The sequence below is a fragment of the Melanostigma gelatinosum genome (genome assembly GCF_949748355.1).
Source record: "Melanostigma gelatinosum genome assembly, chromosome: 3".
Classification (NCBI taxonomy): domain Eukaryota; kingdom Metazoa; phylum Chordata; class Actinopteri; order Perciformes; family Zoarcidae; genus Melanostigma; species Melanostigma gelatinosum.
The window spans coordinates 884,930-911,600 of record NC_136636.1 but is presented as its reverse complement, the minus strand read 5'-3'; the positions used below and the strand labels follow the sequence as shown (position 1 = coordinate 911,600).

Here is a 26,671-nt window from a genome sequence, read left to right as displayed (position 1 = left end):
GGCTTCTTCCTGCGCCTCTCGTTCTGGTTCTGCTGACGGCGAGGCCAGCTGAACTGGTTCTGGCGTTCTTTGTGGAGCCCTGGGACTTTCCCTGCTCCCGCCGGGACTTTCGAACCTTATCATGGCCGCTTCTCCGCCTCCGGAGTAGCGCATTGTCTGCAGGCCGACGGACTCTGCTGGGCTGGGGATCCCCCGTGGAGGTTTGGTTGGCACGGGGGTTTCCTCTTCTGTCTGCACCGCTACTGTCCGGGGAGAGGGGATTGGAGTTCTTCTTTCCTTTGGTGGTTTTTCCTGGCTTGAGCTGACCTGTGGACGTCGCTCCTCTCGTGTAGAGGGACCGGGTGTTGATTCCTGGTAGCTCCTCTGCTCCGTCCTGGTTTCTTTCTTCAATCTTGCTGATTGCGGGAGCCGTGGCAGAACTGCTTTCGCAACTGGGGCGTTCTCGTCCTCGTATTCCGGCGGTCCTGCCCTCCAGTTGTTTGGCCCCTCCGTTTTGAAGAGGGGTCTCAGTATTCTCTCTTTTCTCTCGTGGTATTGGGCCACCGAGGTGACTAACACCAACTCGCGGATGTTGTTCCACCCGTGGGGAGCGTTCATCAGGAGGTGCAGAATCCTCATTGCCGCTTCTTCTGCTACCTCCCATGGTAGGTTGCCGGACCTGGCGCCGTCGTTACATATAACGACTCTTTTGAAGGACAATTCGCTTGCTCGGGTGACACCTTTTTCTAATGCCTCCTCTATGCTGTCCCGATAGGCGTCTTGATCTTCGCCATCCTCATATCTTTCGATCGGTACGTGTAGCACCGCATAATGGCTTGATTCTCCGCCGCTCGTAACCACCACCTCCTCCTGTCTTTGTCTGCATCCCTGTAGGCGCACCTCAAGTTCTTCTTTGTAGGGGCTGCCTGCCTCTCTTACCAAACTCTTTCTGAACCGGGAGATGTGAGGCTTTAGATGTGAGTTGGTTAAGACAACCAGTCCATGGCTGTCTATGTCCCAAGGCTCTCCGAAGTGGTTATATGCGGTTAACCCGGTCTGGTTTGCATATTTTTTGGTCCCCTCGGGCATCTTTATCAATTTTTGAAGATGCTCTTCTGGGTTCGGGGAGCGAACGTGTTTTGTCTTACCCTGAGCTTTTTTGTGCCTTCCCGGTACTGGGCCGTTGTAGTCCTGCAGGACCTTTTTTACTGCAGCGGCAGCGGGAGTCCCGGATTGCATGAAGGGCGGGAGCGGTTGGTACGCGTCGCTTCTGTCCAGCGTCGAGTTGAACAGTTCTCCATCCTCCTCCGAGTTTTCCTCGTCTTTGCTGCTGTCCTGTCCGTCTCCTTTGTCGGATTCCGAGGACGCCCCCGCGGACGAGTCCGTGTGCACCGAGGTCCCTTGGGCGCTGAGCTGATCTTCGTGGGTCTCCTCAGTATATTCTAGGTTGGTGGCTATGTATGCCGCTATTGCGTCTTGCTCTTTTTTATTTTCTTTATAGCGGGAGGTGGCTATCACTTTCTGCTTTATAGTCACTGCCCCCGCTCCGATTTCTGCGGCGAGCATCTTCACGACTGAGTCATATTCTTTTGACGGGCTAATAATGGTGACTATTTTTCCTTTAATAACCCTCATTACTACTAGCCACCATTGTAGCCACTCTCCCACTTTCTTCTTGCCTGAGGGGGGTCCTTCACACCCTACCACTGCCGCCACCATTCCGGACTTATGGGTGAGGGGAGCAAGATAACCCCCCTCCCTTTCGCAATTCTTTTTTACTTCTTCTCCCACCTTCGCTCTATCTGCTTCTTCATGCAGCACGATTAGGTGTTGTTGAATTGATTTGTCCCAGGTGTCCCATCCTCTGCCATTCAGGATGATCTGATGTTGGACGTTGCTTCTGCCTCTTGGAGCCGGTGTCGGTGTCTGTACTCCCGATGTCGCTCCGTGTGGTCCAGCGTCGTCCGTCTGCTGGTCCGGGCTGTCATCTGTTGCCTGGTCCAGGGGCGATGTCACTGGCTCGTTCTGCTGAGGCGTCGCCGTCTGCGGGCTGCCTCCGTCGCCGTCGGGTCCTCTCTGCTGTCCGGTGGCGCTTCCTCCATCAGGGCCGTTGGCTCGTACCGCTGGGTCGCCTCCGCCGCTATCGGATCCTCCGGGCGATCCTTCCATCTTGGACTTTGTCTTTGTCTTTGTTGTCTCGAGTCGCCTTCTTCCCAAAGCCTCTCGTCGCGCGTTGAGGAAGGGATGGGATCAGGCTCTGGTCCCTCTACAGGTCGGGCGAGTCTGGTCGATGCTCCCCGTCGCCTGCGGATTCTCCTGTGTTGGCCTGTAAATACCACACACAGCTTCGATTCGTGGATGTCTTCGCAATCGGACTTCTTCGAGGCTTGGGCAGCTTTGCTTTCTACCCCAACGCCTCACCTCAGGTCTTTTCGTTCACGAACGACAGCCTCTCTTAGCTGCCGGGGTTCTTCTTTTGGACTCAACGTACTCCTTTTCCGTCGAGCCCCACGTTGGGCGCCACGTGTTAGATCCTGGGTACTTCTGGCCCGATACGGGGCTAATTACTGACTCAGCTCTCTATTAAAAGATTCTCGAGCTGGTGTTCTGGCGAGGGAACTCGCCTGGCTCCGCTAACTGCCGTTACTCCCGACGTCTACCCTGCTTCCTCCGGTCAGAGCGCGCTCGGCCGAGAGACCAGTCCTGGCCCCGGGCGCTCCCACCAGTCGCGTCGGTTATGGCAGCTTCCCTCTTATGGATCCGTGCTCTTGGTAAATGCCAGGTTAGGTTTTAACGGCTAGGATTAATTCTTGCTAAAACCGTAAGGGATTGTTAAGTGGATTCGGTCTCTAGGATAACCTTTCAGAACTCAGTTGTTAGACATACAATAGCTTTAACTTTTTACTGTCACGAGGAACTCTTTACTACTTCGGCAAATTAATGCACTTGAGGATTTCACTTTAAATGCAGATTAGATATTTATTGCAGGTTATATTTAGTTAGTTTGCAGGGGTTACAGCTACAGCTCACATAAAATGTCACTACACATGATTAGTCAATTTAATTATCTTCTTCGATTATACTCATTAGTTTTAGTTGCCGAGACGGCTCGGTTAGAGCTGGATGTCCAATGGTGCGATGAAAAGAGTTCTTTTGGAGTTGTTAGGAGCGAAGGTCCGGCCGGACCCTCGATCCTCCCGCTCCGCAACGGAGCCCGTTCAGCTGTTCTCAAAACTCAGTACAAAGTCTTTCTCAGGCAGCTGCGGCTTTCTCAGTTGTCCAGATGTTAAGAGGCGAGCGGTGGGGAGAGTTAGAACCTTCGTCTTTTAATCTCAATGTCCACGAACAGAGGTCTCTTTTCCGTGAACAGAGACGAAGTCCTCAATACATCTGCTGCAGGCTTTAGTATCTTCTTCCGATGCGCTTGGTACGGCATCCGCGATGAAATCCCAGCTTTGCTCTTTGCAAGCATGTCCTTATATTCCTCATATGGGCTGTGATCAGCCCCCACCTGTTTGGTCCATTACTCATCCCCCCTCCCTCTGGAAAGGGCGTTAAGCCGAACATTGCCTGTATGACTCAACTATTGCATCAGTTTCTAGATCTTTCTCTTGACTACACCCAACATCTGGTCTTGATTACAGCAATGTCATTTTTGCCCAATACTTGCCCAATACATCTATCTCAGCTCCACAGAACACACAGAAACATTCATTACATTTGTTTAAATCATTTCTATGCAGTTAAACATTTGTTACACAATTGATTAGAACATTTCGTTATATTTATTCATACATTTTATCTGTTTGATTACATTTCAACGTTGAATATATGCTTTGCGCTCTTATAGCCTGACTTCTCTCCCTTGAATGTGTCGACATGTTACCGAGGCAGCGCTGAGAGGTCAACTCTTCTTGACAATACACACCTACATACACACACACACACACACACACACACACACACACACACACCTACATACACACACACACACACACACACACACCTACACACACACACACACACACACACACACCTACACACACCTACACACACACACACACACACACACCTACACACACACACACACACACACACACACACACACACCTACATACACACACACACACACACCTACACACACACACACACATACACACACACACACACACACACCTACACACACACACACACCTACATACACACACACACACACCTACACACACACACACACATACACACACACACACACACACACACCTACACACACACACACACACACACACACACACCTACATACACACACACACACACCTACACACACACACACACACACACAGTTGCTGCATTTTCTCATCACTCTTCTCTTGTTTTTATCTCCTCCCTCCCTTGTCCCTGCTACCTCCTTCGTCCTCCCTCCGCCCTCCTTCCTTCCTTCCTCCCCCTCTCCTCCTTCCTCCCTCCCCCAGGCATCGTCTTCTCCCTGACAGACCGGTCCACCTCCTCCACCATGAGGATCGATGCTCTCTCCTTCTTCCATGTGCTCCTCCTCTCTCACCCTCCTCAAGCCTTTCAGTCACACATGCAGGTTCTTGAAGACTTCATGTGAACAGAAGTATCGCTTCCTACGCTCTCCGTCTCCCACCGGCCTCACTGCCGGCTCACTATTCATCACAGCCGTCTGCTTTATACCTCTCGACCCACCTGTCTGTCTACCTCTCGACCCACCTGTCTGTCCACCTGTCTGTCCACCTGTCTGTCCACCTGTCTGTCTACCTCTCGACCCACCTGTCTGTCTACCTGTCTGTCCACCTGTCTACCCACCTGTCTGTCCACCTGTCTGTCTACCTGTCTACCCACCTGTCTGTCCACCTGTCTGTCCACCTGTCTGTCTACCTGTCTACCCACCTGTCTGTCCACCTGTCTGTCCACCTGTCTGTCCACCTGTCTGTCTACCTGTCTACCCACCTGTCTGTCCACCTGTCTGTCCACCTGTCTGTCCACCTGTCTGTCTACCTCTCGACCCACCTGTCTACCCACCTGTCTGTCCACCTGTCTGTCCACCTGTCTGTCTACCTCTCGACCCACCTGTCTACCCACCTGTCTGTCCACCTGTCTGTCTACCTGTCTGTCTACCTCTCGACCCACCTGTCTACCCACCTGTCTGTCCACCTGTCTGTCCACCTGTCTGTCTACCTGTCTGTCTACCTGTCTGTCCACCTGTCTGTCTACCTCTCGACCCACCTGTCTACCCACCTGTCTACCCACCTGTCTGTCCACCTGTCTACCCACCTGTCTGTCTACCTCTCGACCCACCTGTCTGTCCACCTGTCTGTCCACCTGTCTGTCCACCTGTCTGTCCACCTGTCTGTCCACCTGCCGGTCTAGTCCATCATTCACAACTTTACTGAAGTCAGAGTATTGGCATGAAAATACAGTAAAAGCACCAAAAGTGAAAGTACTCATTCAGTGTGTTAGATCCTGGGTACTTCTGGCCCGATACGGGGCTAATTACTGACTCAGCTCTCTATTAAAAGATTCTCGAGCTGGTGTTCTGGCGAGGGAACTCGCCTGGCTCCGCTAACTGCCGTTACTCCCGACGTCTACCCTGCTTCCTCCGGTCAGAGCGCGCTCGGCCGAGAGACCAGTCCTGGCCCCGGGCGCTCCCACCAGTCGCGTCGGTTATGGCAGCTTCCCTCTTATGGATCCGTGCTCTTGGTAAATGCCAGGTTAGGTTTTAACGGCTAGGATTAATTCTTGCTAAAACCGTAAGGGATTGTTAAGTGGATTCGGTCTCTAGGATAACCTTTCAGAACTCAGTTGTTAGACATACAATAGCTTTAACTTTTTACTGTCACGAGGAACTCATTACTACTTCGGCAAATTAATGCACTTGAGGATTTCACTTTAAATGCAGATTAGATATTTATTGCAGGTTATATTTAGTTAGTTTGCAGGGGTTACAGCTACAGCTCACATAAAATGTCACTACACATGATTAGTCAATTTAATTATCTTCTTCGATTATACTCATTAGTTTTAGTTGCCGAGACGGCTCGGTTGGAGCTGGATGTCCAATGGTGCGATGAAAAGAGTTCTTTTGGAGTTGTTAGGAGCGAAGGTCCGGCCGGACCCTCGATCCTCCCGCTCCGCAACGGAGCCCGTTCAGCTGTTCTCAAAACTCAGTACAAAGTCTTTCTCAGGCAGCTGCGGCTTTTTCAGTTGTCCAGATGTTAAGAGGCGAGCGGTGGGGAGAGTTAGAACCTTCGTCTTTTAATCTCAATGTCCACGAACAGAGGTCTCTTTTCCGTGAACAGAGACGAAGTCCTCAATACATCAGCTGCAGGCTTTAGTATCTTCTTCCGATGCGCTTGGTCGGCATCCGCGATGAAATCCCAGCTTGTTCTTTGCAAGCATGTCCTTATATTCCTCATATGGGCTGTGATCAGCCCCCACCTGTTTGGTCCATTACTCATCCCCCCTCCCTCTGGAAAGGGCGTTAAGCCGAACATTGCCTGTATGACTCAACCTATTACATCAGTTTCTAGATCTTTCTCTTGACTACACCCAACATCTGGTCTTGATTACAGCAATGTCATTCTTGCCCAATACTTGCCCAATACATCTATCTCAGCTCCACAGAACACACAGAAACATTCATTACATTTGTTTAAATCACTTCTATGCAGTTAAACATTTGTTACACAATTGATTAGAACATTTCGTTATATTATTCATACATTTTTATCTGTTTGATTACACTTCAACGTTGAATATATGCTTTGTGCGTTTATAGCCTGACTTCTCTCCCTTGAATGTGTCGACATGTTACCGAGGCAGCTATGAGAGGTCAACTCTTCTTGACACCCCCTTCTTGAGGTCTCAAGCTGCCGCACCGTGCCCCAGGTAATCCTCTAGGAACTCGTCGTCGTCCTCGGCGGTGATGATGAGAACGTCATCCTCCGGCTCGGATTCGTGTTGCCAGCTGTCGAGCACCACCAGGCCTTCCAGACCTGTTGGCTGGAAATCCAGGAGGGCGTTGTCATCTTCCTCGTCATCTATGGCATCCTTCATCTGCTCGTCCAGGCTCAGCACCAGGGCCAACACATTCTGGTTCAGAATGCTGTCAGGGGAGAGGGAGGCCGGAGTAGGGACGGGGCTGGTTGATGCCTTGTCCTCATCCTCGCCTGGAACTATCAATCCTTCAGGGATTACCTCCACCAGCTCTCCGCAGTCCTCGTCGTATCCCCACATCCCCATTAGATTTGGTACTACTCCTGCGAGCATCGTCTGGCTACCCACGTCTCGGTGTTCCACACCCGGGATGCTTGCCGTGTCGTCGTCTTCTTCTGGAGTTGGTAGTGGATACTGCAGGGCGGGCAGGCGTGGTCCAATGACGACGAAGCGGCCATCGGTGAGGTGGGTGCTGGACACCCGGATGCCATCAGGATACGCCCATATTTTTGTGTATACTGGGCAGTATACACCATCAGCATAGAGCAGGACCTCTGGTGGGGTTCTCCCAGCGGAAGTCCACACTGGTTTTGCTTTAGCCTCTAATTCCATACAGTCGACTACATTCATCGCAGGCATATAAGGGGTACTTCCTTTGCAGAAGAGGCCGCTGGCTGCTCCTACCGGGAATTGCCCCAGGTAGCATTGGGTGCACCATAGGGCTTGGTTTACCTCCCACAGGTGCAACATTAGCTCCGGAGGAATCCCACAGCGGACACAGCAGACCTCCTCCTGAATGTTGTTGAACACAAAGACTTCATTAATCATTATATTTTTCAGCGCATTTTTACAAGCCAAGCTTTAGCAAGCAGGGGGTGGTCTTATTTTCATTCTTTTTTAAGGCCCCCTCTCATTATTGGAGCGCTTTGCAGAGCGCCGTTGAGCCAGAGAATGCAGCCATGGAGATGCCAACACCATTGGAGGAGGTGTTAGGCCTGGGCTTGTAGGCCTAACCCTTCTTGGAAACAAAGGCTCATACAACATGAGCCAGGCTGCTATCCCGATTGATGATTCAGAACCCAACCAGTAGATGGCGACAGTTATGCCCCAACCTATGCCCCAAAGAGCAATGGCGCCGATCTTGTGGAGCCAACGCCCTCTTCCTCTTTCTTTCATAGCCATGGTCATGACCACGAGATATGTCAGGGCTGTAACCGCCAGAAAGGCCTCGACGATTGCCGAGACCATCTTCAGGGGGTTGTAGAAAACTGCAGCAACGTCGATTACCAGCCAGATGATCACCATTCCACCCTTTACTAGACCGCAGCGAGTAGAGTCGATGTGGATTCTCCCCAGGAGGTATGTAGCGAACCATGTCAGGGTAAGCCACAGCGATCCTCGATAGATGTTTTCAATCGCTGTTTTCAGACACCCTACAGCCAGGGCCAGTATTCTTAGCGGCTGATTCATGGACCATTCGCCCATGCAACAGTAGAAGAACCATATGATCTCAAGGACCCAAAAGTCCAGGTCGGTTAAGCGAATAAATGGCCTGCATCTGCGTGCTGTGTCGGAGGAGTTCTGTAACGCTTCAGTTATACTCATTCCGAAGGTGGTCATGCCTGGAGTCACAATAGTTGTGGTGTTGGTCATACTCACTCCGAAGGTGGTCATGCCTGGGTGAGAAGTGGTGTTCATGCCGGGAGGTGCAAGGGTTGTGGTGTTGGTCATGTTGGTCATCTTGGCTTTCTTCGGTTTATTCGTTCTTATTTCAGTATGAGGCTCTTGGTTGAGGTTCCGGGTCTGCAATGGCTATGGCGCTCCAGTTGTTCACCCTTTATAGGTGGGTGGACTCCTCCTTCCTTCGTGGGAGGAGTCCCTTCTTCACTTCTTCTTTTTCCTTCAACTTCCCCTTAAAGCACGAGGCAACAGTGGCTGCTACCCCGCCCTTAATGGCGGCACAGATTATTAGGCCCAGGATCACAATTCCAACTATCATCAACAAATAAGGCCAAAGCCAGGAGAACAAACTCCCCATCCATCCCTTTATGACCGAGAATCCTTCTCCAATCTTCCCTGCCACTTCTTCCACTACGATGGTTGCGGTCCCGGCTATGGAGGCGCCCGTTAGTTCGATCCAACTGCACTCGTGTTCTCGTCGGCCGCTCCCGCAACTCAGCCAGTGTTCTTCTGGCTCGTAGCATGTTCCGTTCCCGTAGAGGCGGTTAGCGCCTACCCATTCAAATCCTTTGTCTTCTTTACCCTCGCAGAGGCTTTTCCTGAAGGCGTGGCCCTCAGCTAGAAAGACTGTAGGGTCGGTTACTGGGGGAATGATTTGGCCGTTCACGTTCACTCTGTCTTTCATGCGATGGCCCAGGATTAAGTTGGTACAGCTGCTGGTCAGAGGCCCTGACCGTCGCCATTTCCCGTCTCTAGCCTTCACCCAGGTTACTTCTTGCACGTGGGTTTCATATTCTGTTCCATAGTGGGTCTGGCAATGGTCTTCCCATCCTGGCACAGTCTCACAATGTCCCCCGGCCAGGCTGATGTTGCAGGTCGTGTTTCCTCGATTGCATTCCATCTTCCAGGGCCGCGGGCCTATATATGGTTCTGGTCGGCTCCAAACCCCAGGCCAGATGTCTCTTTCTTTCGAGTATACTGTGGCCAGGTACTGATACTTCACCCAGTAGTTGTTGGTTTGAGTTAGACATGGCACCACCCATTCTAACACTTCATCCTTCTGTAGGCCCCACCAGGTTGAACCGTCGTCCCGGGTGTGGGCCTCTTTCCATGCCTGCAGGGTTCCTTTGATCGTCTTGTTCGTCTTCAGGCCTGTGCAGTCATATAGCCACGTTCCCCAAGCCCGATACCACTCTTGCCAGAGTGTGCATCTCGGGGAGGCGCCGTCGGCTAGATACTCTGTTCCATTCAGAGCGATGAACATTTTGTTGGTCACACAAGTGTCAATCTTTTGGAAATCCCCTCTTGGGGCTGTCATTAAATCCTCGGGTTTCGGCAGCTTTTGTACATACATGTCGGTTGTCCGTGGTCCCAAAAGGCCGTAGCTGGCTCTGGAGTATCCCTCCTTGAAGGCTCCTTTGAAATGCTTTAGCTCGGTTATCCATATCCACGGCAGGGTGTTGTTGAGCCAGGCCTCGTGCCGGGCATTAGGTTCGGGTAGATAGATGAACTTATGAGCCTGATACTGTGGTTTGTTTACCGGAGTTATTACGAAGTAATTCTGACCTTCGCAATAAAAGAACACATTCCAGAAGCACTTATCTAGGAGAGGGAGCTTGCTTTTTATACAATGCTGCGTCCATTTCCTGCTTCTATTTCTCCGAAGACTGTCACTTGACTTGAATAGCGGCGGCGGCTGTTCTTCTTTTTCCTCTGGAACCGTCTCTGAAGCCGTAGGTTGTACTTCCACTACTTCTTCTTCCCTCTGCTGCGTGACATTCACGGCTCGGCTGGTGAGGTTGCTCCGCTGGCAGTCGGTGGAGTTTCCTAGTGTGGTGTTACCTAGTGGCCTTACTGGCCTCACTTTAACTTTCACCCGCTGTGGTTTACGTCGCGGTTGTGTGGCCTCACAGGTGAGATTGTAGTGTCCCCAGAACATTCCGTCTGCCGGTAAAATCATCAAACACGTATCATTGCGGTGGCTCGCTGCATAGGTTACCTCGGGTTTCCAGTATCCCTCGTTCCCTTGCTCTGACCATGAGACACATGCCCATGAACAGTACCAGCCTGGGACACCGTTTTCAGGGTAGATCCAATTACACTGTGCCCGTTTTTCTTCTTGTGCTTTCTTCATCATTACCGTAATCTTCATCTCCGCTCCTAGCGTAGATACTTCATCTATCCTCCATGTCGAATTCTCTATTACCGTCTGGAATTCGCCTGCCCAGTCTGTTTCTTCACCCGTGTCGTTGATTTTCGAATCGTTGATTTTCTGTTCCCAGATAGTCATCCACGCGATGATAGTAGCTGTCAGGTTCGGAGCCGTCCCACCCCCTTCTTGGACTTGACGGGTTGCATTAGATCCAACCTCAAGGTCCAACCAGGGCGAGGCGCGCTTCTGTCCAGCGAGTTGAGAGAGAACGATCGTTCCAGAGTCGACCGTCCAGCATGTCTGGTCGAACTTCTTTGTGGTAGTGTAGGACACCCTCACATGAGTGAGGGCCCATGGGATACTACCATAGTAGTACAGTATAGCCAGGACAAGGCATAGACCTGTTAATACTGCTACTACTTTAGCCATTAAGCAAAGCCATAGTCGTTTTCCATTCCGAGGTCGTTCACTTGATTGGTCCAGTCGCTTGCCGGGGCGTCTTAATGAGACGGGGGTAAAGGTTGAGGATCGCCTAAATTCATGAACTCTCCCATGAAGTAGTGGGAGATCCATGGTCTCGGATTCTGCAGTGCTCTGGTCGGTAGCACCTCTGGAAGAGGAGCTAGGCATCCGGAGCTGAGGCACGGGGGAGAGTCAGGATCGCACTGACTAATCCTGCCCTTCAGGAGCTGGTGATATAGCACCGATGGGTATCTGCCAATGGCTAAGTCCAGCCCCCGCCACACCCACTGGTAGTAGGTGACGATTAAGGAGGGGGAGCAGGGGGGGGGTTCAAAGCAACCCTCGTGCACAGCATTATTTTGCCGCAGCCATGCGTAGATCTGTCTATCCACTGGGTCGATAAGGATCCGGACTTTGGCAAGAGACGCGTATAACGGCTGACCGTCGTCCGTCTGGAGCTCCGTTACTTTAGCCCATGCTGCAGAGGGTTCGTGAAGGTTAAGCCGGCCAAGCCCCTTAGTCCGTAATCTGGAAGGAGGCAATTCCCTCAAGGTCAGGCATGGGTCCGGGTTCGGTGGGCCAAGGCCTGGCAGGCGGTAATGAACCATACGCAACTCTATGTCTTGGTTCTCAATTACACAGCGCGCACTGTTTTTCACGTGGAGCGCTATGAGACGCCGCATGACCGGGCTGGTGGTCCAGATCACATTTTCACCCAGCGAAAGATCAACATAGTCGTTTTGCAAATAATCAGCATAGTTAGGACCCCAGCGCAACTTCAACCGCAGACCCATAACTGAGATGAAAACGGTATTCAGGATCCAGGGGGATTGGTCAGGACAAGGGAGGACTGGCTGCAGCAGCCACGGATGGGTCCGATTGACTCTGTCATATTGGAGTTGCCATCCTGTGCGAAAAGCAGTCAGCAATTCCGCCTTCCCGGGTATTGACAGGTCAATCGAGCGCCTATATTCGCCATTGCTGCAGAAATAGGCGCCGGATCCACAGAGGCCTTTTCGGTAGGCAAAATCGCGTTGGGGTCTGTCCAAAAAGACATTTTCGTTCGGCAATTGCAGATATGGCCTTCTTTGTGCGAGGAGGGACTGAGAGACTATTGATAGGTCCCTGCAATCTTTGTTTGGTGGGTTTGGCAGCGACATGTTGACAATCAAGAGCCGTTTTTTCCCGCAGCTATACTTTTCTAAGTGCTGCTACTGCGAGGCTTTCCACCCCGCTGCAGTTTGCGAAATGACTTCCGTGCCCAAGCGGTCAAACCTTTTGCGTCTGCGCGTGGGTTTGGAGGAGGCTCCGCCTCATCCGCTCTGGTCAGCTCCACCCCGACGGAGTACACACCGTCGTATGGAACCATCACGGTTTTCAGCGTCACCATGACGCGCATCGTTCTGGCCTCCCATGTAGGCGTTGGCGCTCTGGTCGCCCAAGAGCCCGGTAGTTGCATAACACCGTCTCTCCGCCACCCCTCTGGGGTGACCGTGAAAATCTTACTCTTTTCTTTGGTCCTGGCACCGGTGTGGTGGAAGGCGTCCAGATCCGTGGTGTTATACTGGAGATTCGTGCCGCGAGCACCAGCCTCTGTTGGCACTGGGGCAAGCTCACGTATTGGCACCTCCGGATCACAAAACACATCTTCGATTAACACGCGCCAGGTTGTTAATTCCCAGGGCCCCATCCACCCTTCTCGTGTTACCATTTCCAAGCGGCAATCGGGTAAGTTTGCTGCGGTGGCTGCGTACCCTGGGTCATCAGGGCTGCGATAGACCCTGAAGGCCCCTGGGATCTGTACGGAAGACAGGGGCGGGTTGGCAACCTCGGCCTGGCCTGGGCTGTATGGCCAGTTCCTTTCCACCGACTCCCACCAGGATCTCATGGGGACAGCACTACTGTTTCCACTTGCTTCGTGTGGATCGCCGTCGAGTGGGCGCATAGCTGGTGCCGAGGGTCCTCCTGTCTCCTTGTGTGATAGATCGACAGGAGCGGCAGCACCCTCTCCTTCCCACAGGGCGGGTGCCAGGGTTTGTATTGGCTGAAGAAACTTTCTTACCTGCCATCCGTCGGCTGCTCCAGCTTGCACCAGCAGTCCATTCAGCTGGAGTACGGAGCAAGACGCACAGAGGAGCAGCCTGTGTCCATCCCATTGGCAGACACAGTCCTTAAGGTTCAGCTTTGTCCCCCGCAGATCCCACTGGATGACGAAGTGCAACCTTGGTAAAAGCGCGATACGACAAAAACCGCACACATATGCATCCAAAACCTTCACTGGTTTGTGGGTCATACGGTCAAATTCCTTTCTTCGTCCAGAGACCCGGTGTGGTTTCTTGTTTCCGGGTCCCTGCCATGTGAGGTTAAGGGTGGTCGGCAGCAGGCAGACCACACAATCATTCTTGATTTCCTTCCATGTTAAGACTTCATTCTCTTCTGAGAGAAAGCCCTTTTTTGCATACTCCAACTTCTTCATGGCTCTTCCTGCCCAGAGCCCCGTAGTACTCCTTCTCATGTTAACCACCCCTTTGACATTGGCCACTCTGACAAAGGGTGGTAAAGCTTGTATGTTGGTGGCCATTCTTGAGTTCCTGGTTTTCTCCTAGTACGGAACTGGCTTCAGCTGCCCTACTCCTTGGATTCCTTTTTTCTTGAGTTGAACAGTATTACTGTCCAAAATCTTGACAATTATGTCTGATTTATCGTACTTGGCTTTGACTGCAGAGTTAGAAGCACCGACCTGAGCCTTGATCCAGACGCGCTGTCCTACTCGAAGTGGCACTTTTTGCTCAAGCTTGGGCTCTTTATCTTCGGAGCCCCGCCCCACTTCCTGTGATGTGAAGGGGCGGCGCATCAGCTCCTCCGCAGGGGAGGGCCTGTCACTTCGGTAGCGGTCGTTCAGGGTTTTGGCGATTTCCAGGGTCTTAGTGCTCCATTCTCTCGAGTTGGCATTTTTCCCAATCCAACTTTTCACCAAGCCAATGGTCCTTTCCACCACCCCGTTAGCCTGGGGGGTGTATGGGGGAGAGTAGATCCTCATTACCCCATGCTGTTGGCACCACTGGTCCACTTTAGCGTTGCGAAAATGCGTTCCGTTGTCGGTCCTGAGCTCTTTAGGCAACCCTAAGTAGCCACAGACTTGGTCCAGCATGCTAACAACACTGTTGCCATTAGCTTTTCTTACGGCTTTTGTGGTTACATACCCTGACATGGAGTCCACAAGCACCAACAGGTACTTTTCTCCACATTTACCCGGTACCCCTAAGGGTCCTGCCACATCCATGCAGATAGAACCCCAGGGTACGGTACTTTTAATGGTGAGTCCTCCCACTCGTTGTCCTCTCCTTCCTGCGTTGTATCGACCACACAACTCACAGTCTTGAAGGATTCTGCGGACCTCTTTTTCAGGAATCCAGAGTCGCTGCTTTTCCAGTTCCCTTCGTGTTGGAACGGTGCCTGCATGTCCAAGTGCTCCATGCACTGCTTGCACCACCTCCTTCACATTCTCTTCTGGGACTACCCGTCCTTTGGGCAAATCTTCCCATTTCTCGATCCCAACAAAGACAATTTGCCTCATCTGGACGAAACGATCCACTTCTTCGTTTCCTTGCCAATGAGTTCCTGCTCGCGTGTGGGCCCTCTGGTGCACCACTTCGAGCTCCATTGTTAGCCTCAATTCGGCTATTTTTCTCCATAGGTTTTCGTGAGCTACTTTCTTGTTTTTAGCACTCTCAAAACCATTTTCTTCCCATATGGACAGGTCTTCGTTAAGGGCCTGAGCACAGTAATAACTATCAGTTATGACTCTAGCTCTTTTCACCTTTCTTCGCTCCAACTCGAGCAGACCTTCCAGTATTGCTGTCACCTCCCCGGTCTGGGCACTGCCGGGGATTTGGCCTCGTTGTCTGAAGCGCTCCTTCTCATTGTGCTTGAGAATGAAGCCCCAGTAGGCTTTGTCGTCTTGTCCTTTTCGCGAGCCGTCGGTGTATAGAGTCCACTCTATCGGTTCGGCTGGCTTCTCGGCCTGAGTCGCCTTTTTCTTACTCACGGGTTGTGCAGGGCCGATTTCGAGGTCTGGGTCCAGCAGGATGTCTTCCCAACGTCCCCATCTCGCGTTCGTCGCCTTCGTGCTCTCTACCGTGGCTTTTCTTAGGAATCGATGGACCTGGCTTTGCGTGAGGACCCTGATGCCCTGCCCTTGAGCAAGGTCTTTCAGAGTGCTCCAATATCTTGCCAGTACTGCCAACTCCTTCTCTTCTGCTGGATATTTCTTTTCCACGGAGGACAGGGTGTAGCTCCACAAAGTGACTATTCCCCCGCCCTCGTTGCACACTTTTACCACTGCGTCGTCGTCGTTGCAACTGACCTCTGCCACCAGCTTTGTTGTAAGGCTTCGTGGCTCCAGCCGCAAAGCTTCTTTAATGGCTGTCCGCAGGTTTTCCAAACTGTTTTGATCCGTCGCGGTCCATTCCCACTTCTTGTGGGCGTCTTCTGGCTTTTCTTTTCGTAGTTTTACATACAGTGGTCTTGCATACCTCTGGTAGCTAGGGACATGGTCCCTAACGTAGTTGCAGAGCCCCAGCACCTGCTGTAGTTCGTTCAGCGAGGTTGGCGGGTCGATCTGCTCCACTTTTTCCCGGAATCCGTCTGAGAGTCCCAGGTCGTTGGAGACCTGGAATCCCAGGTAGTTCACTTGGAATCGTCCAAATTGGCATTTTTTCAGATTTAATTTCAAGCCTGCTGCTGTTAGTCGTTCTACGACTTTTCTCAATTTTTGCAGATGTTCTTTTTCGGTGTCATCTGCAATGAATACATCATCGATGTAGATTGTTGTCTCTAGGCCGTCGAGTATGTCCATCACGGCTGACTGGAAAACATTCGGAGAGTTTTTGTAGCCTTGCGGTAGCCGTTCCCAGACGTACGCTTTACCTTTGTGGGTGAACGCTGTCTTGCCCTGGGAGGCTTTGGCTAGCCTCAACGAGAAAAATCCGTTTGCCAGATCTATACAGGATTTGTACCTTTTTAGTCTTAGTGTCTTCAGCGTCCCTTGTGGGTTGATCAGGCTGGCGCGGTTGGCGACAGTCCTGCGGTTGAGGGCCTTGAAGTTGATAACAGGTCTCCAGCCACCTCCCGATGACTCAGGCTTCTTGACTGCCTGTATTGGGCTGTTTGTGATGGGATTTGGCTCCTCGCGCACCACTCCTAGTTCGCTGAGCTCCGTGACTATCAGGTCCATTTCTGCAACGGCCCCTGGATTCAGGGGGTATTGGCGGACGGGCGGGTGTACACCCCCTTCTATGGTGTGGGTGTACTTCGCACCCATGTCTCCACAGTCATTTTTGAACCTAGCCACTCCGGCTTTGGAAAGTATGTCTTCTAGCGTTTCTTTTCCCTCCGGAGAAAGGTCGCTGTCTTCGATTTGTTGCTTGGTCACTTCTGGAATGTTCACTGGTTTGTACCACTCTGGTGATAACGATCCCATCTGGATTAGTTTTGCCCCGAGGATTCTGAGTCGCTTCTGTATTGGGGTTCGATTCTCTGGGCTGCTATGCAGCTCTTTTAGGTCTGTTATTGTCATTAAATTGTAGGGTCCTAGAGCCCATACAACTCCTTTCCAGACGCCAAACGGAATCTTTTTGATGGTTCCGTCGGCTAGTTGAACAGTCAGGTGTCCTTTTGTTTCAAGGCATTTGCGGGTCATTGACACTTCTGCACCAGTATCTACCTGATAGGGGATTCCATCCACGTCGGTGTATATGTCGTCCCCCACCCAATAGGCATGATCCACTGTGACCCGCGCCCGCTTAGCCATTACTTTCTCTGCCCTTCGCTCCCAGCTTCCAGGCGGGAGGCACGAAGGGCCTGTTTCTGTTCTGTCGTTAGCTTGTTGTAATCCTCGGAAGAGAGAAAACCGCTCTTGTTGGCTGCCGGGGGCCGTGGCCCCTCCTGTTGTTGATCCGGCTGGGCCCTGTGGTAAACGCCCTGCCTCTGGAAGCCTTCTTGCCTTGGAGCTCCCTGCTCCCTCTGGTTGCCTTGTGGACCCCTCTGAGGTCCTTGCTCTCGCGGATAGCCTTGGTAGCCTTGAGAACCCCTCCGGAATCCTGGCTCACGCTCGTAGTTTTGTGGACTCCTCTGGAATCCTCCCGACTGCCTTCTCTGTGTCTGTGAAGGACCGGGTCCCTCGGTGGGCCTTGCGTTGTCATACGAGGGCCTGGGAGCCGGCGGCTTCGGCTGGTTTCCTTTTTCTCTTTTCTCTTCCAAGTGTTTTTTCTTCAAATCCCACTTTCTTACTGTTTCTTGGATTTGTTCGGTGGTACTTTTGCTGATGTTTAGGGTCACAAAATCGATGTCATTCATTAGGCCCTTCGTCAGCTTCCTAAGGACTTGCACACTTCTGTCCGGCGGAATCGCCTGTCGCAAGGCGTACCATGCCTGGGTGAGAGTTTGCCCTTTGTCTAAGCTTTTTCTTGCCTTGTCGATGTGTGACTCCTCGTCTTCGCAGTCCTCCAACACTAATCTTCGGTAGTGCTGTTCCGCGGTTTCTTCGGGACCCATCGGTTGGTCCGTCACATGAGCTAGCCACAATCTTTTCGCCTCATCGTTTGTGGAGCTAGCTTTTACCATAAGCCATTTCTGCGTCAGATATTCTTGCACCGATTCTTTTGGGTCTCGGTTTGTCACCATCGCCTTGATCTTTTTGAACTCACCAAAGCTCTGGGTGGAAGCCCGCATCTTTGTTATGCAGTCATTTTCTTCAGCGGTGGTGGGGCAGCTGCTTCGTGCAAGGCCCTGCCCTTGAGGTGGCTGTTCGTCCTCGGTGTCCGAGATGTCTTGCCTCCGCTCTTTGTCTTCCTCTGCTGCCAGCTTGTAGGCTGCTTTCTTCAGGCGTCGCAACATGACGTCGTACACGATTGTCACAAAGCCTGTGCGAAAGTTACCCGTCAGCTCCGTGGCTGTTGCGAGGGAGCCGTAGGTCGGGGTCATTAGAAAATTCGCCCATTCTCTTTTTGTCGCGTAGACCATTGTTCCTTTCATTCCTTCGAGGTCGTGCAGCCATATTTCTGGAACATCATAATTTGTTTGACCGACCTCTGGAGCATAGGCTTTTCTTCCGTCTTTGGTGGTCATGGGCCCGTAACGATCGTCTCGGGGGAATTTCAGCGAAGCCGTGCACACTGAAACTAGGGGCAGCGCGTTCTTCTTGCCTTTTCTGCTTCCTATTCTCAGGTCGGTCATTCCTCCTGGAGCATCGTATTCGATGGAGGTCAGGCTTGGCGCTGTTTCTTCTTCATCTGAACTCACATCTGCCGCTTCTTCCTGCGCCTCTCGTTCTGGTTCTGCTGACGGCGAGGCCGGCTGAACTGGTTCTGGTGTTCTCTGTGGAGTCCTCGGACTTTCCCTGGTCCCGCCTGGACTTTGGAACCTTATCATGGGCTCTTCTCCTCCTCCGGAGTAGCGCATTGTCTGCAGGCCGACGGACTCTGCTGGGCTGGGGAACCCCCGTGGAGGTTTGGTTGGCACGGGGGTTTCCTCTTCTGTCTGCACCGCTACTGTCCGGGGAGAGGGGATTGGAGTTCTTCTTTCCTTTTGTGGTTTTTCCTGGCTTGAGCTGACCTCTGGACGTCGCTCCTCCCGTCCTGAGGGACCGGGTGTTGATTCCTGGTAGCTCCTCCGCTCGGTCCTGGTTTCTTTCTTCAATCTTGCTGATTGCGGGAGCCGTGGCAGAACTGCTTTCGCAACTGGGGCGTTCTCGTCCTCGTATTCCGGCGGTCCTGCCCTCCAGTTGTTTGGCCCCTCCGTTTTGAAGAGGGGTCTCAGTATTCTCTCTTTTCTCTCGTGGTATTGGGCCACCGAGGTGACTAACACCAACTCGCGGATGTTGTTCCACCCGTGGGGAGCGTTCATCAGGAGGTGCAGAATCCTCATTGCCGCTTCTTCTGCTACCTCCCATGGTAGGTTGCCGGACCGGGCGCCGTCGTTACATATAACGACTCTTTTGAAGGACAATTCGCTTGCTCGGGTGACACCTTTTTCTAATGCCTCCTCTATGCTGTCCCGATAAGTGTCCTGATCTTCGCCATCTTCATATCTTTCGATCGGTACGTGTAGCACCGCAAAATGGCGTGATGCTCCGCCGCTCGTAACCACCACCTCCTCCTGTCTCTGCCTACATCCGTGGAGGCGCCCCTCAAGTTCTTCTTTGTAGAGGCTGCCTGCCTCTTTTAGCAGACTCTTTCTGAACCGGGAGATATGCGGCTTTAGATGTGAGTTAGTTAAGACAACCAATCCGTGGCTGTCTATGTCCCAAGGCTCTCCGAAGTGGTTATATGCGGTTAACCCTGTCTGGTTTGCATATTTTTTGGTCCCCTCGGGCATTCTTTTCAATTTTTGAAGATGCTCTTCTGGGTTCGGGGAGTGAACGTGTTTTGTCTTACCCTTAGCTTTCTGGGGCCGCCTCGGCTCTGGGCCGTTGTAGTCCTTCAGGATCGTGCGTACTGCAGTGGCAGCGGGAGTCCCGGATCCCATGGAGGGCGGGAGCAGTTGGTACTCGTCGCTCTCGTTCAGCTTTGAGTCTTCCCCCACTTCGTCCTCCTCTGAGATCTCCTCGTCTTTGCCACTGTCCTGTTCGTCTCCCACTTCGGCTTCCGAGGACGCCTCCGTAGAGGAGTCCGTGTACACCTCGGTCCCTTGGGTGCTGTGCTGATCGTCGCCGGTCTCCTCAGTATAACTTAGGTTGGTGGCTATGTATGCCGCTATTGCGTCTTGCTCTTTTTTATTTTCTTTATAGCGGGCGGTGGCTATCACTTTCTGCTTTATAGTCACTGCCCCCGCTCCGATTTCTGCGGCGAGCATCTTCACGACTGAGTCGTATTCTTTTGACGGGCTAATAATGGTGACTATTTTTCCTTTGATAACCCTCATTACTACTAGCCACCAGTGTAGCCACTCTCCCACTTTCTTCTTGCCTGAGGGGGGTCCTGCACACCCCACCACTGCCGCCACCATTCCGGACTTATGGGTGAGGGGAGCAAGATAACCCCCCTCCCTTTCGCAATTCTTTTTTACTTCTTCTCCCACCTTCGCTCTATCTGCTTTGTCATGCAGCACGAGTAGGTGTTTTTGAATAGATTTGTCCCAGGTGTCCCATCCCTTGCCATTCAGGATGATCTGATGTTGGACGTTGCTTCTGCCTCTTGGAGCCGGTGTCGGTGTCTGTACTCCCGATGTCGCTCCGTGTGGTCCAGCGTCGTCCGTCTGCTGGTCCGGGCTGTCGTCTACTGCCTGGTCCGGGGTCGATGGCGCTGGCACGTCCTGCTGAGTCGTCTCCGTCTGCGGGCTGCCTCCGTCGCCGTTGGGTCCTCTCTGCTGTCCGGTGGCGATTCCTCCATCAGGGCTGTTGGCTCGTACCGCTGGGTCGCCTCCGCCGCTATCGGATCCTCCGGGCGATTCGTCCATCTTGGACTTTGTCTTTGTCTTTGTTGTCTCGAGTCGCCTTCCTCCCAAAGCCTCTCGTCGCGCGTTGAGGAAGGGATGGGATCAGGCTCTGGTCCCTCTACAGGTCGGGCGAGTCTGGTCGATGCTCCCCGTCGCCTGCGGATTCTCCTGTGTTGGCCTGTAAATACCACACACAGCTTCGATTCGTGGATGTCTTCGCAATCGGACTTCTTCGAGGCTTGGGCAGCTTTGCTTTCTACCCCAACGCCTCACCTCAGGTCTTTTCGTACACGAACGACAGCCTCTCTTAGCTGCCGGGGTTCTTCTTTTGGACTCAACGTACTCCTTTTCCGTCGAGCCCCACGTTGTGGGCGCCACGTGTTAGATCCTGGGTACTTCTGGCCCGATACGGGGCTAATTACTGACTCAGCTCTCTATTAAAAGATTCTCGAGCTGGTGTTCTGGCGAGGGAACTCGCCTGGCTCCGCTAACTGCCGTTACTCCCGACGTCTACCCTGCTTCCTCCGGTCAGAGCGCGCTCGGCCGAGAGACCAGTCCTGGCCCCGGGCGCTCCCACCAGTCGCGTCGGTTATGGCAGCTTCCCTCTTATGGATCCGTGCTCTTGGTAAATGCCAGGTTAGGTTTTAACGGCTAGGATTAATTCTTGCTAAAACCGTAAGGGATTGTTAAGTGGATTCGGTCTCTAGGATAACCTTTCAGAACTCAGTTGTTAGACATACAATAGCTTTAACTTTTTACTGTCACGAGGAACTCATTACTACTTCGGCAAATTAATGCACTTGAGGATTTCACTTTAAATGCAGATTAGATATTTATTGCAGGTTATATTTAGTTAGTTTGCAGGGGTTACAGCTACAGCTCACATAAAATGTCACTACACATGATTAGTCAATTTAATTATCTTCTTCGATTATACTCATTAGTTTTAGTTGCCGAGACGGCTCGGTTGGAGCTGGATGTCCAATGGTGCGATGAAAAGAGTTCTTTTGGAGTTGTTAGGAGCGAAGGTCCGGCCGGACCCTCGATCCTCCCGCTCCGCAACGGAGCCCGTTCAGCTGTTCTCAAAACTCAGTACAAAGTCTTTCTCAGGCAGCTGCGGCTTTTTCAGTTGTCCAGATGTTAAGAGGCGAGCGGTGGGGAGAGTTAGAACCTTCGTCTTTTAATCTCAATGTCCACGAACAGAGGTCTCTTTTCCGTGAACAGAGACGAAGTCCTCAATACATCAGCTGCAGGCTTTAGTATCTTCTTCCGATGCGCTTGGTCGGCATCCGCGATGAAATCCCAGCTTGTTCTTTGCAAGCATGTCCTTATATTCCTCATATGGGCTGTGATCAGCCCCCACCTGTTTGGTCCATTACTCATCCCCCCTCCCTCTGGAAAGGGCGTTAAGCCGAACATTGCCTGTATGACTCAACCTATTACATCAGTTTCTAGATCTTTCTCTTGACTACACCCAACATCTGGTCTTGATTACAGCAATGTCATTCTTGCCCAATACTTGCCCAATACATCTATCTCAGCTCCACAGAACACACAGAAACATTCATTACATTTGTTTAAATCACTTCTATGCAGTTAAACATTTGTTACACAATTGATTAGAACATTTCGTTATATTATTCATACATTTTTATCTGTTTGATTACACTTCAACGTTGAATATATGCTTTGTGCGTTTATAGCCTGACTTCTCTCCCTTGAATGTGTCGACATGTTACCGAGGCAGCTATGAGAGGTCAACTCTTCTTGACAAGTGTAATGTAGTGGAGTAGAAGTATAAAGTACCGTTAAATATAAAATACTCCGGTAAAGTAACAGCTGTCTGACTTCTTCTTCTGCTCTCTGCAGGTTCTGCTGCCCCCGGTGGTGGCCTGTGTGGAGGACTCCTTCTATAAGATCACCTCGGAGGCTCTGCTCGTCGCCCAGCAGCTGGTCAGAGTGATGAGGCCGCCGGGACAGAGCGCCACCGCGGCGGGATTCGACCCCAGACTGTTCGTCAGGGAGGTGTGAGGCTCTCTGCTCTCTGTGTTTCACCCACTGCTTTCATTGGGCTCATTAACATGATAAACTGTCGTCGTCATCAAAACACAGAAGAAGAGAACGTTGGTGGAAGACACACATTCACCATGAAGTGCTTTCACTTTTACTCATCAGAGAATTCGTTTGGGGCGTCGTGACGGGACACAGAAATATTCACGGAATTAACGATGAAACAAAATAACATGGAAGCCGTACGGTCACCTGCTCAGGCTGCATTACAGTTATGAAGTTATGAAGTAGCACAAATACATAAATCCATTAACTTGTAAAATACATGCGGTGAGATTAGCCGGTGGAGGGCCGTGTGCAAAGGACAGCTCAGCTATGAATACATGTTTGAAGATGAATAATGAATGTGAATACATGAATTCAGCTGAAGACAGAGCAGCTAACTATTCAATGAAAGGCATCGTTTTGCTTTTTATGTGTAATTTACTGTTTCAAGATTTTTTTCTTGAAATTGTGCAATATTCCCAATGATGCTGCGCTTCCCTTCTAAATATTCCGTCACTATGCAACATGACGCCTGATTGATCACCTGAACGACCAACGAGCAGCTGATGATGTCATCTCAAACGTCAGAAGATGCGTAATATTAATGTGCATGTTGGTGACGAGCTGTGAAGCTGCTGTGGTATAAAACTCAAACACATCTGCAGCTTTAGGTTCAGCAATCAACGCTGTGGCTGCAGGTATCTTTGAATCAACTTTATTGAAACTGTCCGTGTCATCACATTCAAACATGTTTTACCCCCCCCAGGTGTTTCCCGTCACCTTGAAGAGGCTGAAAGCCACCGACATCGACCAGGAAGTGAAGGAGAGGGCCATTTCCTGTATGGGTCACCTGGTGTGTCACCTGGGCGACCACCTGGGGGCGGAGCTTCAGGGTGTGCTGTTGATCTTCCTGGAGAGGCTGAAGAATGAGATCACGAGACTCACCGCCGTCCGGAGCATCGCGCTCATCTCTGCTTCACCGCTGAAGGTTCAGCAGCCGTCTCTCTGATCCATCAGTACTTGAGTATTACTCGTGGTGTAGTATTCCACAGTGTGGTGTTAGCACTTGTACTTGCAGTAAAGGACGTGAGTACTTCCTCTTCTGGTCCAGGTCGACTTGTCGTCCATCCTCCCGGAGACTCTGTCTGTTTTGGGATCTTTCTTGAGGAAGAACCAGCGCTCCCTGAAGCTCGCCACGCTGGCCTGTCTGACCGCTCTGGTCACGCACCACGCCGCCGGAATCAAACCCGCGGCGCTGGAGCCCGTCCTGAGCGAGCTCCCTGCTCTGGTGGACGAGAGCGACATGCACGTGTCACAGGTAGGTCTGAATGAAGGTGCATCGATGACACAATAATCCAGCTCCACTTATCAATCACTTCAGCACTTTTTAAGGTTCGAGACGAAATGAAACGTTTTCATCATCTTCAGTCCTGCTGACCTGAGAGTCACATCTCCTCTGTGAGGAGGTCACATCAAACATCTCCTCCTCCTCTCCCCATCTCCTCCTCTCCTCTCCTCCTCTAACATGTGTCATGTCTCCTAGGTGTCTGTCTCCTTGCTGACCTCCTTGTCCAGGGCCTGCTCCTCCTCCCTGGATAAGATCAGCTCCTCCGTGCTGCCGTGCGTCTTCAGACTGGTCCACTCTCCTCTCCTCCAGGGAGGAGCTCTGGCAGCCATATTGGACCTCCTTCAGGCTCTGGTTCTGTCCAAAAGCAGTAACCTGGGCTACAGGTGAGACATGTGGGTCAGACTAAGGTTTCTTTATCTGTTGATATGAATCTGATGTTTTATATTTGTGTTTGAAGAAGTTCTAAAGATCAGAGTTTCCCTCAGACTCAACATGAAGAGTCTGTAAAAGATGAAACAGCTTTAATCCATAAAGACATTGATGACGAATGTTAGTGATGAAGAGACAAATAATTGTTCTGATTATAGAAACCACCAAAGTGTCTTTGATGTTTCAGGTCCATCAACTCGTATTTCACAAAGTTATTTGTTTTGTTTTAATATTGAAAGAGTTTTGACTGATTTCATGCAGAACATCTCTCCTCCTCTCCTCCTCTCCTCCTCCTCTCCTCCTCTCCTCCTCCTCTTCTCCTCCTGCCTTCCTCCTCTCCTCCCGTCTTCCTCCTCTCCTCCTCCTCTCCTCCTCCTCTCTCCTCTCCCCCTGTCTTCCTCCTCTCCTCCTCTCCTCCCGTCTTCCTCCTCTCCTCCTCCTCTCCTCCTCCTCTCTCCTCTCCCCCTGTCCTCCTCCTCTCTCCTCTCCTCCTGTCCTCCCGTCTTCCTCCTCTCTCCTCTCCCCCTGTCTTCCTCCTGTCCTCCTCCTCTCTCCTCTCCTCCTCTCCTCCCGTCTTCCTCCTCTCCTCCTCCTCTCCTGTCCTCCTCCTCTCCTCCTCTCTCCTCTCCCCCTGTCTTCCTCCTATTTCCTCTCCTCCTGTCTTCTCCTGTCTTCCTCCTCTCTCCTCTCCTCCTGTCCTCCTCCTCTCCTCCTATTTCCTCTCCCCCTGTCCTCCTCCTCTCTCCTCTCCTCCTGTCCTCCTCCTCTCTCCTCTCCCCCTGCCTTCCTCCTCTCCTCCTCTCTCCTCTCCCCCTGTACTCCTCCTCTCCTCCTATTTCCTCTCCCCCTGTCCTCCTCCTCTCTCCTCTCCTCCTGTCCTCCTCCTCTCTCCTCTCCCCCTGCCTTCCTCCTCTCCTCCTCTCCCCCTGTCCTCCTCCTCTCCTCCTATTTCCTCTCCCCCTGTCCTCCTCCTCTCTCCTCTCCTCCTGTCCTCCTCCTCTCTCCTCTCCCCCTGCCTTCCTCCTCTCCTCCTCTCTCCTCTCCCCCTGTCCTCCTCCTCTCTCCTCTCCTCCTGTCCTCCCGTCTTCCTCCTCTCTCCTCTCCCCCTGCCTTCCTCCTCTCCTCCTCTCTCCTCTCCCCCTGTCCTCCTCCTCTCCTCCTATTTCCTCTCCCCCTGTCCTCCTCCTCTCTCCTCTCCTCCTGTCCTCCTCCTCTCTCCTCTCCCCCTGCCTTCCTCCTCTCCTCCTCTCTCCTCTCCCCCTGTCTTCCTCCTGTCCTCCTCCTCTCCTCCTCTCTCCTCTCCCCCTGTCTTCCTCCTCTCCTCCTCCTCTCCTCCTCTCAGTCAGTTGCTGAAGTCCCTCACAGACCCGTTCCACAGCTCCCAGTCCTCCCTGATCCACAGACAGTCGTACCAGTCTGTAGCTCGTTGTGTAGCTGCTCTGTCCTCCTCCTGCCCCTCAGAGACACCGGCCACGGTGGCCGGACTCCTGCAGGAGGTGCGTGGGAGTTTGTTCACAGGTGATGGACAACACCGGATCAGTTTCACTGCATCTCCTCTCTCCTCAGGTGAAGAATCCTGGTTCTCCTGAGTCTGCTCGAGTCCTGGCTCTGTTGTGTCTGGGGGAGGTGGGGAGGAGCGGCAGCCTGGGAGGAAGTAAGGAGGTGCAGGGAGTCCTCCTGGAGGCCATCTCCTCCACCAACGAGGAGGTGAGACAGACACATGGTACATTGGGTGTGATGCTCTCTGGTGAGGGCTCGTTGGTTGAAGAACACGTTGTGGTTGCAGGTGAAGACGGCGGCGTCCTGCGCGTTGGGCAGCATGGCGGTCGGCAGCCTGAACGACTTCCTGCCCTTCCTGCTGAAGGAGATCTCCTCCCAGCCGAGGAGACAGTACCTCCTGCTGCACTCCCTCAAGGAGGTCATCAGGTGCGTTCTCAGCGTTACCGCCTTCTTTATCTCCTCATGTCTTCCATCTTCAGGAAGGTGAAATTAGTCTGTTTGAAAGAAGTGGACGTTGTGTCGTCTCTCGTTGGTTTGTGACGTTTTGAAGCCTCGAGTTCGGTGATTTCTCCGTCTCCATCTTGTTGTTATCAACAGTGAACAGGAAGTGACCATATCTGGACTGAGGAGGAGAGAGACGCCGTACACGAACGAACATCATGCTGTATTGAAGAAGA

At 52.1% G+C, this 26,671-nt stretch overlaps 1 protein-coding gene across 1 annotated transcript in view; it reads left to right on the top strand.

Annotated features, from left to right (window-relative positions):
- Positions 1-26,671, top strand: part of cand2 (cullin-associated and neddylation-dissociated 2 (putative)) — a 55,627-nt gene that overhangs the window by 20,651 nt on the left and 8,305 nt on the right. The window contains exons 11-18 of the mRNA XM_079265600.1: positions 4,449-4,567; positions 22,532-22,687; positions 23,484-23,705; positions 23,829-24,035; positions 24,261-24,448; positions 25,837-25,990; positions 26,061-26,201; positions 26,281-26,420. Of these exons, the coding sequence (XP_079121726.1) occupies positions 4,449-4,567; positions 22,532-22,687; positions 23,484-23,705; positions 23,829-24,035; positions 24,261-24,448; positions 25,837-25,990; positions 26,061-26,201; positions 26,281-26,420 (1,327 nt within the window). The remainder of the gene's footprint in view (positions 1-4,448; positions 4,568-22,531; positions 22,688-23,483; positions 23,706-23,828; positions 24,036-24,260; positions 24,449-25,836; positions 25,991-26,060; positions 26,202-26,280; positions 26,421-26,671) is intronic.